Raw genomic sequence first — 15,485 nt, 5'->3', positions numbered from 1 at the left:
CTTCATGGCATTATCTGTCTTATTTCATTTATTTTACAATTATTGCTTCTGCGCAAGGCTCAAATTGATTTACAACGTATCAAACCAATTTCAAGAAATTGATAGTAAACCTCAGCAAGGTTCTCATTTACTGTCAGCTGCAGTGTCTTCTTTCACTGAGAATACAATGCCCTTCCACCCCTCATTTTAATTCCAATATCAGTGGGCTTGACACTGGCAGACATCGTAGTCTGCAAATCCATGCAAAATACTTAACCTTGCCTGTGCTGCTTGTTCCAAAATTAGTGTTTTTCATGGATTCCCGCCACGTCAAGCTTTAGCAAAAGGGGAACTGTCAGTTGGAGCAAATTGGCAGTTGTTTGTTGCCTGGCAACTAGCATCAAAGCTTTAGAACACCCAACTCATGTGGCTCCTTTGTGAGAGCCCATGACCCCATACATTAATTCAGGGGAAATATTACCTTTTTGAAGACATCCCAGGAAAAATATTGCAGAGACCAGACAAAACTAGAAAAGCCAAATGGTGGTGGGAAATGTAATGTGTTTAGCAGAATAAAAACAGTTATATCTTCGTAATATATGCCATCATCTGTTCTTTCATGATTTAGAATGGCAGTTTTTCTTTTCAATATGAGAAAATTGAAGATTTCTGTCCATAGATGCCCACAGGAAATGCCTTTACACAGAAGTCTGTGGCCATTTAGTGATTTGTGTCTAGACCATACACAAGCCTGTTTATAAAAGGATAATTGCGCTTGTTGTTGTCACCAGTCTTTAAACTTCATAGGCCAGAGGCAGGATATTAGCTGATAGGACTAATGATATTTATTGTAAGTATAAAAAATAGAACTGAATAGCAGATGTCATTTTCTCAAAGAACCAAATCTGTGTTGAAGCATAGAGATTTAGGAGTCTGTGTGCTAATCTGTTGACATTAAAGAGAGACTTAAGCCCAGTATATTTAAGATAATGAGATATAGAGTATAACGCAGCAGCATTAACATGGCAGCCATAGGCAGTTATTTTCACTGCACTAACTAGCCCAAAGTGAAGAGACCAATTAGCACATGAAATCTCCATCCTCCCACCCCGAAATAGGTAAACAGGCACAAAATTGTGCACACCCACCCCCACCCCTCGGGGCCAGAGCATATGAGGATTAGTCTCATTGGTGCCATTTTGAATTTGATGTTGCTGCCAGCATGAAAGAACCTGTCTGCCCTCCCTGCTGGTGAAGACTTTTTAAGGGACCTTAAAAAGTGGTATAGTGGGGTGTGGCTGGGTTAAGGTTGGAACCATGGTCAGATCATTCTCTAATCTCCACCAGTTTTTCCTTACCTCGATCAGACTCCAAACTCAACTCAAGACCCTCTTTCCTATACAGAAAACCTTGCAACTCGGAACATCTAAGTAAAGCTCTAACCTCGGATCTACCACTCATTGAAGTATCTACCCCTAACGCTGCCCTCCAATCCTGGTCCAAAATAACAAAATCTATAGCAAACACTCTCTGCCCACTGACAACCAAAACAAGGTCTGCTAATACATCCAAACGTCAACCCTGGTATAATGATGAACTACGAAAACTCAAACAATTACTTCGGCAAAAAGAAAGAAAATGGCGCAAAGCCCCTTCACCAGCCTCACTCTCTGATTACAAACGATCACTCCATCTTTACAAAAGTACCACGTTGAAAATCAAAAGAGACTACTATGCCCGAAAGGTTCATCATCTCAGCTTTGACTCAAAAGCTCTATTCGCCTTCGTTTCCAGCCTCACTAAACCTATCACTCCAGATATACCACCCGAACAAGCCCAGACTAAAGCAGACGAATTGGCTCTTCATTTTAACAAAAAAATATCGGATCTTCTTAATCAGCTGATTCCAAACACTACGTCTCCAGATAACACATATCTTCCCCAAAATAAAGACATCCAGCTTAATGCCTTTGAACCCATCACAATCACAGAGATACAAAATGTATTAAAAAGAATGAAACCGTCATCACACCCATTTGATCAAATCCCTACCAAAATGCTTCTTCTTATCCCGGACACAATAGCAAAAACCCTAGCAGATATTATAAACTGCTCCTTATCACATGGCATCTACCCAGATGACCTAAAAACTGCCTCAATCAAGCCACTGCTAAAAAAACCAAATCTAAATGCATGTGATCCCAACAACTTCCGCCCTATTTCCAACCTACCATTTATAGCTAAAATCATGGAAAAACTGGTAAACACCCAACTATCCAACTACCTAGAGGACCACAGTATTCTGTCCCCAAACCAATATGGTTTTCGCAAAGCCGCAAGCACCGAAACGCTACTAATTTCACTCATGGACTACCTACTCTCTGGTATTGATAAAGGCCAAGCATATTTTCTAATCCTCCTTGACTTCTCGGCGGCCTTTGACACCGTCAACCACGCCCTTCTTCTAAAACAGCTGGCAAACATTGGTTTAACAGGTGCCACACTAAACTGGTTCAAAACATTTCTAGAAAACAGAGGATACAGAGTCAAAATTCATAATAAAGAATCCCAATACCACCCTTCTAATAGAGGAGTGCCGCAAGGATCATCACTTTCACCCACCCTTTTCAATGTCTACCTGCTACCACTCTGCCAACTACTAACAAAATTAAGCCTGAAACATTTCCTTTTTGCAGACGACGTACAGATCGTAATCCCTATAAAAGAATCAATCTCAAAAACAATGGAATACTGGGACAGTTGCCTATTAGAAATTAAACTTCTCCTCAACAGTCTAAACCTTGTACTCAATGCTTCGAAAACAGAATTCCTGCTCATATCACCGGAAAACAATAACACACTTCCTAAACCACCCACACTCCTTCAAACAACCCACGTAAGAGACTTAGGAGCCATCCTAGACAATCGTCTCAACCTCAAAACATTCATTAACAAAACCACCAAAGATTGCTTCTACAAATTACATATCCTGAAAAGAATAAAACCGCTGTTTCACACTCAGGACTTCAGAACAATCTTGCAAGCAATAATCTTTTCCAAACTAGATTATTGCAACTCATTACTATTAGGCCTCCCAGCTTCTTACACCAAACCTTTACAAATGGTTCAGAACTCTGCAGCCAGAGTCCTTACAAATTCCAGGAAAATTGACCACATTTCACCTATTCTCAAAAACCTCCATTGGCTTCCGATCCACTATAGAATCATGTACAAAACCATTAACATCATATACAAAACTATCAACCAACACACGCAACTTGACCTACAAATACCACTTAAAAAATTCACCTCCGCCAGGCCTATCAGGGAACACTACAAAGAGTCACTCCAAATTCCAAAGGCCAAAACCTACCAACATAAATCCTTGAGTCTCAGAGCCTTCTCATCAGCAGGTCCAGCTCTCTGGAACTCGATCCCACCTGATTTGAGACAAGAGCCATGCTCTTTAACATTTAGGAAAAGACTAAAAACTTGGCTTTTCAAAAAAGCATTTCCAAGCCTTGAATAAAACCTCCTCTCACTAGCACTAACTCGTATGCAATAATGGAATGTAAACACGAATCAACCAACCTCAAACCCTCTCTCACTAATTCCTGCTGAATATTTATCATACTATTACCATTCACAACTGTCATATTTATTCATTTGATTACCTATGTACCGTTTCATAGTCTTATTTTTTCACTTGCTATTCTAATGTATCAATAGGCTGAAATGTAAATATTGTGCTGTTCAATTTCTCCCCTTCCATCCCAAGTTTATTTTCCTTGTTTTTTGTAACTTTCCCTCTCCCTTTTTCTGATTCACTGTATTTAAAGTTCAAGGTTCTTATTGAAAATATTGTTTTTTACGTTACGTTATGCTTTACACTCCTTGTTATTTGTAAACCGGGTTGATGTGATGCCTATCATGAAACTCGGTATAACAAAAACAATAAATAAATAAAATAAATAAATAAACCACTGCACCATCCAACAAATGTTTGTGGAACAAGGAGGGAGTTTGAGCCTGAAGGACCTTTATGTACCTTGGGGAGGGGGAGGAGGGGCCTCATACTTGGAGATCCCTTATGTAGTTTGGAAAGATGGGAATTCAGGCTCAGAGGGCCCAATCTGAAGCCACTTTGTTGTACGTTAACCCAAACCACCTCATTAAGGAAAGTTAACTATGCCTCAGCAGATATTCTTAATTTTTCAGATAGGTGAGTCGTGTTACCCCTTTTAGGTTACAAGCTGAACAGTATGCTCAGCATTAATACTTAATGAGGGCATTGACATTTTTTTGCTACATGCTTTTAATTTGCACATGCATTAGTTTTACCATTGGGAACACTGGCAGTAACCCCAATGCACCTCTGTAGATTGTGTGTCGTAGTAATGTTTGCACATGGGCATTGACGCTCGCATTAACATGTGTAAAACGCGAGCATTGGGTTAGCACTTTTTAGTGCCTAGCTTCCTTAGTGTGACTTGTTCCAGGTTCTAATGGCCACCACCTGATGGTGCTGTTTAGCTACTGTAGAATAGTTGAATGTGATGTGTGGGCACTTGTTAAGTGTTTCCTGGTATGAGTTTTAAGTGAGAAGACGAGTATGCAACCAGGTCATTTGGCTCAGTCCTGCATAGTAGAACTCTTAAACAGTGAGCGGTATCTCATACAGAAGTTAGTGCAGTGCACGTTAGCAGATGTTTTATTATTTGCGGCATAGTTTACATTTATCACTAATGGTATCAGATGGAGGGGGCCAATACAGCTTGCTGGTTTGTATATAATAAAAAATAAATAAAAAGGAGGCTGCGTATCAGCTAGTAGAGCAGTCTTTTGTTGAAATCTCCCTGGTGGTTTCTGATTCTGTGCACAATTTCTGGATATTAAGCCAAATCAATGTTTCCTTTCTTTAGAGAACCCAGATTGTTCAAGCTGAATGTATTCCTATGGCTTTGTTACCATTTGAAACATTTCACTTTTAGGTTGGGTTGAGATTGTTTTAGGATATCCCTGTTTTCGACTGCTCAGCTTCCTCACTGAATTTCCATTCTAACACCGACCAGCGGTTTGGGAGGCATTCTACTGTCGCTGATGCCATGAGGTGTTGGGTTATTCGTGGTCTATAGAGAGAGAGCTTTACCCTGCGTATTATAGGCTCTCTGTGCAGTGACTGAGTTGTGAAAAAAGGATTTTAGCCAGGGGATAAAGCAACCGACCTGCCGCACACAACAAATCAGTCATCCTTAGTGACCTTTATCACTGGGAGTCACGTCTAAAGGAACACTCAGATTTTGCAACGGCATTACTGTTTCATGGCAAACACAAAGAGGCTGGATGTTGTTCCATGGCCATTGTAAACACTAGAATACAGACCTTAGAAGCTGAAGGGAACAGGTCTCCCTGCAATGAAAAACATTTTTCCCAAGTGCCAACGGTGACTTCAGGCGTCCGTTTTCAAAGTAATTGGTGTACAGATATGTACCACTCAATAACATTTTCACAATAAGCTGTGAATTGCTACAATATTTTGTGGGACTCCCATTATTTAAAGGCATTACAAAAATGTCAGGTGCCTACCAGGATCCTGAGCATGCAGGAATACAAACCAGATTCTTTGTACTGTCACAGAAGACACTGATCTCACAGTCCTTTTAGGAGCCAATGACCTGGACATAAATGAAGTAGGCTAAGTACAGAGTGATTCCCAGACTTTAGGGAATGGGCTCAAGCATCAGGCAAGGACAGTAGCATTTTCCGAGGTATTACCTGTTCATAGTAGTAAGGGAGGTGAAAGGCTTGGTCCTATTGCCACCTTTTTAACAGTTTCAGCCCAAGGCAGCAGTAATATGACTCCACTGTGCTTTCTGGAAAGCATGGAGTAAACTGCATGGAGCAGCAGTCGCAATTCTTAGAGACCCAGTGGGATCGGAAGTGAGTTCCATGTGGGAATTTGATTTACTGTGGGAAGATGTGCACAGAATCACTGCTGGGCAGACCAGCTAGGTCTTTTTGGCATTTGTCTGCCGTCATTTACTATTGTTGCTATAAAACGTTTTCGTGTGCCAGCTGATCAACTCTGTGAGGCTCTGGCCAGCTGTCAGTCACAGCTGTGCCTGCCCCAGCATACAGCATTGCACATGAGCTTCCCATTTCTCCAGAACAGTGATAGGGGACGGTGCCAGAAGGGGAGAGTCAGTGCAGCCACAACTGACAGAGATTTTGTCAATATTTGCCAGCCCTTTGGAAATGCTGATTTCCTGCTGTTCAAGGATAAGAAATAATTTGAATTCCCATCTTTTTGAAAGAGGACACTGTCGCATGAAATACCCATCTAAAAATGGTTTTTAAGGGAAAGGTAATGAAAACCAAATGAAAGAGCTGTCCACATTAAGTAGCGTCAGCATTAATACGTTTGAGACTAGTCCTGCTGACTAACATCCGCTAAGAAAGTTAAAACATAAAGAACAGTTTCCCTTTCTGTTTTCATTTCTTTTGTAGTGAATTATGGTCCTTTTGGTTTTTTTCTGATGATGGCTGGTGGGCGTGAGGATCGCCTGGTAACATGCCTACCTGGTGCGAAGGTGGCGGACCTCACGAGTCACCTAGATAGGATTTTAGACAGTGCTGGGGAGGAGCCGGCTGTCGTGGTACATGTGGGCACCAGCGACATAGGAAAATGTGGGAGGGAGGTTCTGGAAGCCAAATTTAGGCTCTTAGGTAGAAAGCTTAAATCCAGAACCTCCAGGGTAGCATTCTCTGAAATGCTCCCTGTTCCACGCACAGGTCACCAGAGGCAGGCAGAGCTCCGGAGTCTCAATGCGTGGATGAGACGATGGTGCAAGGAAGAGGGATTCAGTTTTGTTAGGAACTGGGGAACCTTTTGGGGAAGGGGGAGTCTCTTCCGAAGGGATGGGCTCCACCTTAACCAGGGTGGAACAAAGGGGAAAGCCGACAGTCGCTCAGCAGCGCATGGTTCGGAGAGAGGTATCTTTAAAGGATACTAATGATGCATTAGAATTAGAGCATTTCCACAGTGAGGTTCCAATAATTAGAAAAGTAGTCCAAGTGCCTGTAACTAAAAACTCACCTGAGCTAAAAAAAATTCTAACTTATCCCTATCAATTAAAAAGCAGAATGAAAGTACAAACAAAAAACAAACTTTGAAATGTTTGTATGCTAATGCCAGAAGTCTAAGAAGTAAGATGGGAGAATTAGAATGTATAGCAGTGAATGATGACATAGACTTAATTGGCATCTCAGAGACATGGTGGAAAGAGGATAACCAATGGGACAGTGCTATACCGGGGTACAAATTATATCGCAATGACAGAGAAGAGCACTCGGGAGGAGGTGTGGCGCTTTATGTCCGGGATGGCATAGAGTCCAACAGGATAAACATCCTGCATGAGACTAAATACAAAATTGAATCTTTATGGGTAGAAATCCCTTGTGTGTCGGGGAAGACTATAGTGATAGAGGTATACTACCGTCCACCTGGTCAAGATGGTGAGATGGACAGTGAAATGCTGAGAGAAATTAGGGAAGCTAACCAAATTGGTAGTGCAGTAATAATAGGAGACTTCAATTACCCCAATATTGACTGGGTAAATGTATCATCGGGTCACGCTAGAGAGATAACGTTCCTGGATGGAATAAATGATAGCTTTATGGAGCAATTGGTTCAGGAACCGACGAGAGAGGGAGCAATTTTAGATCTAATTCTCAGTGGAGCACAGGATTTGGTGAGAGAGGTAACGGTGATGGGGCCGCTTGGCAATAGTGATTATAATATGATCAAATTTGATTTAATGACTGGAAGAGGAACACTGTGCAAATCCAAGGCTCTCATGCTAAACTTTCAAAAGGGAAACTTTGATAAAATGAGAAAAATTGTTAGAAAAAAACTGAAAGGAGCAGCTCCAAAAGTAAAAAATGTCCAAGAGGTGTGGTCATTGTTAAAAAATACCATTCTAGAAGCACAGTCCAGATGTATTCCACACATTAAGAAAAGTGGAAAGAAGGCAAAACATTTACCGGCATGGTTAAAAGGGGAGGTGAAAGAAGCTATTTTAGCCAAAAGATCTTCATTCAAAAATTGGAAGAAGGATGCAACAGAAGAAAATAGGATAAAGCATAAAAGTTGGTAAGTTAAATGTAAGACATTGATAAGACAGGCTAAGAGAGAATTTGAAAAGAAGTTGGCTGTAGAGGCAAAAACTCACAGTAAAAACTTTTTAAAATATATCCGAAGCAGAAAGCCTGTGAGGGAATCAGTTGGACCGTTAGATGATTGAGGGGTTAAAGGGGCACTTAGAGAAGATAAGGCCAAGGTGGAAAGATTAAATGATTTCTTTGTTTAGGTGTTTACTGAAGAGGATGTTGGGGAGGTACCCGTAATGGAGAAGGTTTTCATGGGTAATGATTCAGATGGACTGAATCAAATCACGGTGAACCTAGAAGATGTGGTAGGCCTGATTGACAAACTGAAGAGTAGTAAATCACCTGGACCGGATGGTATACACCCCAGAGTTCTGAAGGAACTAAAAAATGAAATTTCAGACCTATTAGTAGAAATTTGTAACTTATCATTAAAATCATCCATTGTACCTGAAGACTGGAGGATAGCAAATGTAACCCCAATATTTAAAAAGGGCTCCAGGGGCGATCCGGGAAACTACAGACCGGTTAGCCTGACTTCAGTGCCAGGAAAAATAGTGGAAAGTGTTCTAAACATCAAAATCACAGAACATATAGAAAGACATGGTTTAATGGCACAAAGTCAGCATGGCTTTACCCAGGGCAAGTCTTGCCTCACAAATCTGCTTCACTTTTTTGAAGGAGTTAATAAACATGTGGATAAAGGTGAACTGGTAGATATAGTATTCTTGGATTTTCAGAAGGCGTTTGACAAAGTTCCTCATGAGAGGCTTCTAGGAAAAGTAAAAAGTCATGGGATAGGTGGCGATGTCCTTTCGTGGATTGCAAACTGGCTAAAAGACAGGAAACAGAGAGTAGGATTAAATGGACAATTTTCTCAGTGGAGGGGAGTGGAGTGCCTCAGGGATCTGTATTGTGACCCTTACTTTTCAATATTTATTTTATTTATTTATTTATTATTTTTGTTATACCGAGTTTCATGATAGGGATCACATCAACCCGGTTTACAAATAACAATGTGTGCAAAGTATAGCGTAACGTAATAAATATTTCCAATACAAATTTGAACTTTAAATACAGAGAATCAATTAAAAGGTGTGAGAAAGTTACAATATAACAGGGAAAATTAACTTGGAACTGGAAGAGGGGAGAGGTTAAACAATGCAATATTTACATTTAACACAATTAAAGTGATAGTGCAGCAGAGTAAGTAAATAAGCCTATTTGCATGAATGTGACGGTACATAAATATGAGCGGTAATATAAACAAGAGAATCAATATGACACAGTAGAGTATGGTGATGATATGATAAAACTCAAAACGTAATAGTGATAAGATTATGATAGGTGGATTCTTATTTGGATCCAGAGGTTACATGGCAGTTTGTGTTGATGAGTGTATTTTATTCAAGGCTTGGAAATGCTTTTTTGAAAAGCCAAGTTTTTAGTCTTTTCCTAAATGTTAGAGCGCATGGCTCTTGTCTTAGATCAGGTGGTATAGAGTTCCACAGAACTGGACCTGCTGTAGAGAAGGCTCTGAGACTCAAAGATTTATGTTGATAGGTTTTGGCATTTGGAATTTGGAGTGACTCTTTGTAGTATTCCCTAATAGGTCTGGCAGAAGTGTATTTTTTAAATGGTATTTGAAGATCTAGTTGCGTGAGTTGGTTGATGGTCTTGTATATGATGTTGATGGATTTATACATGATTCTATAGTGGATTGGTAGCCAATGAAGTTTTTGGAGGATAGGGGAGATGTGGTCCATTTTCCTGGAATTTGAAAGGACTCTGGCTGCGGAGTTCTGAACCATTTGTAGGGGTTTGATGTAAGAAGCTGGGAGGCCTAATAGTAAAGAGTTGCAATAATCTAGTTTTGAAAAAATTATTGCTTGCAAGATTGTTCTAAAGTCCATAGTGTGGAAAAGTGGTTTGATTCTTTTCAGAATGTGTAATTTGTAGAAGCAATCTTTGGTGGTTTGGTTAATGAATGTTTTAAGGTTGAGACGATTGTCTAAGATAGCTCCTAGATCTCTTACATGGGTAGATTGAAGGAGTGCGGTTGGTTTTGGAAGTGTGTTATTGTTTTCCGGTGATATGAGCAGAAATTCCGTTTTTGAAGCGTTAAGTACGAGGTTTAGGCTGGTGAGGAGGGGTTTAATTTCTAATAAGCAACTGTCCCAGTGTTCCATTGTTTTTGAGATTGTTTCTTTTATGGGAATCACGATCTGTACGTCGTCTGCGAAAAGGAAGTGTTTCAGGTTTAATTTTGTAAGAAGTTGACATAGTGGTAACAGGTAGACATTAAAGAGCGTGGGTGAAAGTGATGAACCTTGCGGCACTCCTCTGTTAGAAGGGTGGTATTGGGATTCTTTATTGTGGATTTTGACTCTATATCCTCTGTTTTCTAGGAATGTTTTGAACCAGTTTAGTGTAGAACCTGTCAATCCAATATTTGCCAGTTGTTTTAGGAGTAGGGTGTGATTGACTGTGTCGAAGGCCGCCGAGAAGTCAAGGAGGATTAGTAAAAATGTTTGGCCTTTATCAATTCCAGAAATGAGGAAGTCCATGAGAGAGAGTAGTAGGGTTTCAGTGCTTGCAGCTTTACGGAAACCATATTGGTTTGGGGACAGAATACTGTGGTCCTCTAAGTAGTTGGATAGTTGGGTGTTTACCAATTTTTCCATGATTTTAGCTATGAATGGGAGGTTGGAAATCGGGCGGAAGTTGTTGGGATCACAAGCATTTAAATTTGGTTTTTTTAGCAGTGGCTTGATTGAGGCTGTTTTTAGGTCATCTGGGTAGATCCCATGTGATAGGGAGCAATTTATGATTTCTGCCAGTGTTTTTGCTATAGTATCAGGGATGAGAAGAAGCAATTTGGAAGGGATTTGATCAAATGGGTGTGATGACGGTTTTTATATTTATATATATTTATAAATGATCTGGAAAGAAATATGACGAGTGAGATAATCAGATTTGCAGATGACACAAAATTGTTCAGAGTAGTTAAATCACAAGCAGATTGTGATAAATTGCAGGAAGACCTTGTGAGACTGGAAAATTGGGCATCCAAATGGCAGATGAAATTTAATGTGGATAAGTGCAAGGTGATGCATATAGGGAAAAATAACCCATGCTATAATTACACAATGTTGGGTTCCATATTAGGTGCTACAACCCAAGAAAGAGATCTAGGTGTCATAGTGGATAACACATTGAAATCATCGGTTCAGTGTGCTGTGGCAGTCAAAAAAGCAAACAGAATGTTGGAATTATTAGAAAGGGAATGGTGAATAAAACGGAAAATGTCATAATGCCTCTGTATCGCTCCATGGTGAGACCGCACCTTGAATACTGTGTACAATTCTGGTCGCCGCATCTCAAAAAATATATAATTGCGATGGAGAAGGTACAGAGAAGGGCTCCCAAAATGATAAGGGGATTGGAACAACTCCCCTATGAGGAAAGTCTAAAGAGGTTAGGACTTTTCAGCTTGGAGAAGAGACGACTGAGGGGGGGATATGATAGAGATGTTTAAAATCATGAGAGGTCTAGAACAGGTAGATGTGAATCGGTTATTTACTCTTTCGAATAGTAGAAGGACTAGGGGGCACTCCATGAAGTTAGCATGGGGCACATTTAAAACTAATCAGAGAAAGTTCTTTTTTAATCAATGCACAATTAAACTCTGGAATTTGTTGCCAGAGGATGTGGTTAGTGCAGTTAGTATAGCTGTGTTTTAAAAAAGGATTGGATAAGTTCTTGGAGGAGAAGTCCATTACCTGCTATTAAGTTCACTTAGAGAATAGCCACTGCCATTAGCAATGGTAACATGGAATAGACTTAGTTTTTGGGTACTTGCCAGGTTCTTATGGCCTGGATTGGCCACTGTTGGAAACAGGATGCTGGGCTTGATGGACCCTTGGTCTGACCCAGTATGGCATTTTCTTATGTTCTTATGGAACTGTTCACACCGTAGCTGTGCTTTGAAGTGTGGGTTTTAATTAGAGAGAGCCTTTCTTCACGGTGCAGAGCTGCCCGAGCAACCCACTCGCCAAGAGCCACGAACACGTGAGATCTTAAAATACCAGGAATCCCGACTGGCTCCCAATTCTTTCTTACAGTAATAGTTAAACCTAGAGCAGTGCAACAGTTAATGAAGACCTAATATCCAGTTTTAAGAGCAGCACAATTTTACCAGGATCCTTCTTGTCGTTTTGTCCACAAGAAATATCTAATTCTCTTAGTCTTTCTGAATACATTAAAGAGTCTGATGCACTGTTTTATCCCACAAGACTAGCATATGGAAAACTGAATGGCGTCTTTTAGAAAAGTTTTGATGCAGCAAGTCATTGGCAGGCTAGAGTTAGGATTACAGCAAAGTTCACCCAGCGCACTGTTGGACAAACTTGGAAGGTTACAAAAATGTCAGAATCCTGCCAGGATCCTCAGCTTGCAGAATACAAATGAGATTCTTTGTACTATTACAGAAGAGTGGAATTCTGACACTGATCTCTCAGTCCATTTGGGAACCAATGGCCTTCATCTGTCCCATACTGCTCTAGTGATAGGGGCTGATAAAAATATCTGTCTTAGTGAGGCTTTGTTTACTTTGCTAATGAGAAAATTAGTTGTGCATTCCAGACCAGGACCCAACTGTTTTAGAGTTTCTTACCAACTGGCTGAAATTAATTTCAGGACAGGCTGATCCAATCTTGGTTTCACCACATTTGAACGCATGCATGGAGTTGTGTGCCCTTATTTTCTAGGTATGCATGAAATGAATGAAAACGGAGACTGTATCAACCTGTCTTGAAATGAATTGAAGCCAGTCAGTAACCCTACATTCCTTGCATTCTGACAGGGGAAACGCTTCAGGGAATATTTATCTTCTCTATTTATTTATTTGAGAATCTTATAGCCTGCATCCTCCTATATGATAGTTTGGTGCAGATAAGTATATGGTGCTGTCAGGTTTCCCAGGGCACACAAAATGATGGCAGCGGGTGGGAAACCGTGCCGTCGTTCCTAAAGATTTATTAGAGGGAGGCTTGTGTTCTGCTTAAGCGTCATTGGTTTACAGGGATTACCGTACCTGCCATGAAGAAGCAGTAACCAGTGGAAGCGTGGAGCATTCCTCCCTGGAGCTTCAGCACCAGCTTCCTACTGCTATTAAACCTTCTAAGGAGAACATTTGTTTCGGTGGAAGCTTTCTTTAGCACACCTGCACATACTTTCTGGAGCACACTGTCACATGTTCTCTCATGCTCATAGAAGACTGTTTTCTGTAACTCAAGCCCTGCATTAAGGTGCGCTACTGCATTAACACAAGGTGTTAGTGAATATGTCTCATTAGGAAAAAAAAAAGGGGGGGGGTTGCAATAAACAGCACGTGTTTTCACACGTTAATGCTGCAGTGCGTGTTAGTGAATCAGCCTGGAAATCTCGTTCGAATTAAAGTCTCGTTGAAGGATCTTTTTTGCAATTAAACTTCAAAGTGCTATTTCCAAGGTTAGTATTACAAGGTTGGGAATAAGTTCAACACATAAACTTGTGCTTGTGTGTAAATGAGAGACAATACTGTTTTAGTATTTGACAGAACTGCCAAGGATTATTTCCTTTAAGAACATTTGTTTTCGTGGTTACCTGGCAAGTTAACTTTGCATTTGTATCAATAGTTTGTATATCTGTTAGAAAGTGCCACTTTTGGAAATCTGGACTTAAAACCCTGTGTATCTTGTGCAGGATTTCAGATGTGCAGAGTATGCAATAATGCTTGGAAGGAATTTTAAGCCACTTTTTATACAATGCCTCTGCTTCTCTGGGAGCTGTCGTAAATTCTCTCTGATCCAATGGGTTCTATTGATTCAGATTTGCTATATCATCATGCACTGCATGAACCAATCAGATCTATTCCCTAATGAGGTAATTTGTTACAAATATGGTGGCTCCCAGAGAGTTTGGCAAAATTTGAAGGAGTTATCAAAATAATGATGGAGCAGTGTAATTTGTAATTGATGGTCTGGGGCTTGCAAGGTTCTGCACATGCTGTTTAAATACTGCACAGCATACCGAGGCTCCAGCTTTTTTTTACATTTGTGAGGTAAACTGAGTTCAGCTTTCCTACTTGTACGTGAATCAGAGAAGAATTGGAAAATCAAAACTGGAAAGCTGGACTCTCTTCCTCCATAAAACATAATGTCAAAATAATTTTGACCTAATATTTGGAATGAATACATTGGATCACAAGAGTACGAAACTAAATTTAAAAGCTACAGTTGTGTTAACCCCCTTTTAGATATAGGTTCTCTTGACTCTTATTCTCCACTTTGATCATTGAATCTGACCCTTAACTTTGTTTTGAGGGATCCAAGTGAAGGGGAAGCCAGTGGCAGAACCGACCCCTCAAGGTGAGGAAAGCCACGATTAATACTTTGCTCTTCGCTCCCTTTGTCGGCAACGTTTTTAAGTTTTTACTGTTTTAAATTTCATAAAGCTAAGGTTGAAGCTGTATAGTAAATAACTAATCATTTTAAGAGTCTGTTATAAAGTTTCATTTTTCTTTCTCCTCCCCTGGAAATTGGGAGTCTTGATTTGGAGTAAGCTTTACTGGAGGACACATTCTGTAAAGCCATTAATACAAAAAAAAAACCCAAAAATCTCTTTGTAGTTCAAGGAGTCCTAGCTGTCCAGTGACTAAGAAAGCACTTTGTAAAAGTAAGACCATTGTTATGGAGGGGAGGGGCGTCTGATCTTTAATTAGAATACCAAATGATCAGAGGTGGATCCCAGGCCAAAACTTTCATTTCCTAGCGTGTAGTAGGTGGACTCAGGACCAATGGGTATAGTGCACTCCTGATAGCAGATGGAAGACAGAGTCAGATTTCAAAGCTGACATCAGCCTACATATACCCGTGCAGGAAGCTCAGCTCTTCAGTATTTCTCCGTCTCCTAAGCAGATAGGGACACTACACACACTAAAATAGTGTTAGAAATTTTAAACCAACGAAGAAAGAAAATTTACCTCAAGAAGACGAGCCCTTCTCTCCTGCGGGTGATACCTAAGGGTCCCTCCCCCAGTCGAGAATTCCTGAGGTGATTTCCGAGATCCCTCAGAGGTAAGCCTCGGTCCAGTAGCTGGCTCCCGGCATGGACTTAGCCTCCAGAGTGGATGAGAGGCAGTGGATGCAGAATCGAGTGCAGCGGTGAAGGTAATTCCTTCTCCCCCCCGCAGCCAGAGACCTCCCGGCACGAGACTGGGAAACGCTGAGACCAGGTAAGGTAGAAACCTCTTCTAAGTCTCCGGTCTCCGAGGCTCGAATAGCCGCACAGATCGTCCC

The 15,485-nt window shown here is 40.6% G+C and overlaps 1 protein-coding gene across 5 annotated transcripts in view; it reads left to right on the top strand.

Moving 5' to 3' along the window:
* MARK1 (microtubule affinity regulating kinase 1) overlaps nucleotides 1–15,485 on the top strand; it is a 387,182-nt gene that overhangs the window by 360,162 nt on the left and 11,535 nt on the right. For 3 of the 5 annotated variants that reach the window (XM_029593162.1, XM_029593161.1, XM_029593166.1), the window contains one exon: nucleotides 14,511–14,555. The exons of the other annotated variants lie outside the window; for them this stretch is intronic. In XM_029593162.1, coding sequence (XP_029449022.1) covers nucleotides 14,511–14,555 — 45 coding nt within the window. The remainder of the gene's footprint in view (nucleotides 1–14,510; nucleotides 14,556–15,485) is intronic. 5 annotated transcript variants of the gene reach the window in all.

This window comes from Rhinatrema bivittatum, chromosome 3, assembly GCF_901001135.1.
Source record: "Rhinatrema bivittatum chromosome 3, aRhiBiv1.1, whole genome shotgun sequence".
In the NCBI taxonomy this organism is placed as follows: domain Eukaryota; kingdom Metazoa; phylum Chordata; class Amphibia; order Gymnophiona; family Rhinatrematidae; genus Rhinatrema; species Rhinatrema bivittatum.
The sequence above is the reverse complement of the archived record's forward strand: the minus strand, read 5'-3'. Positions and strand labels throughout refer to the sequence as shown.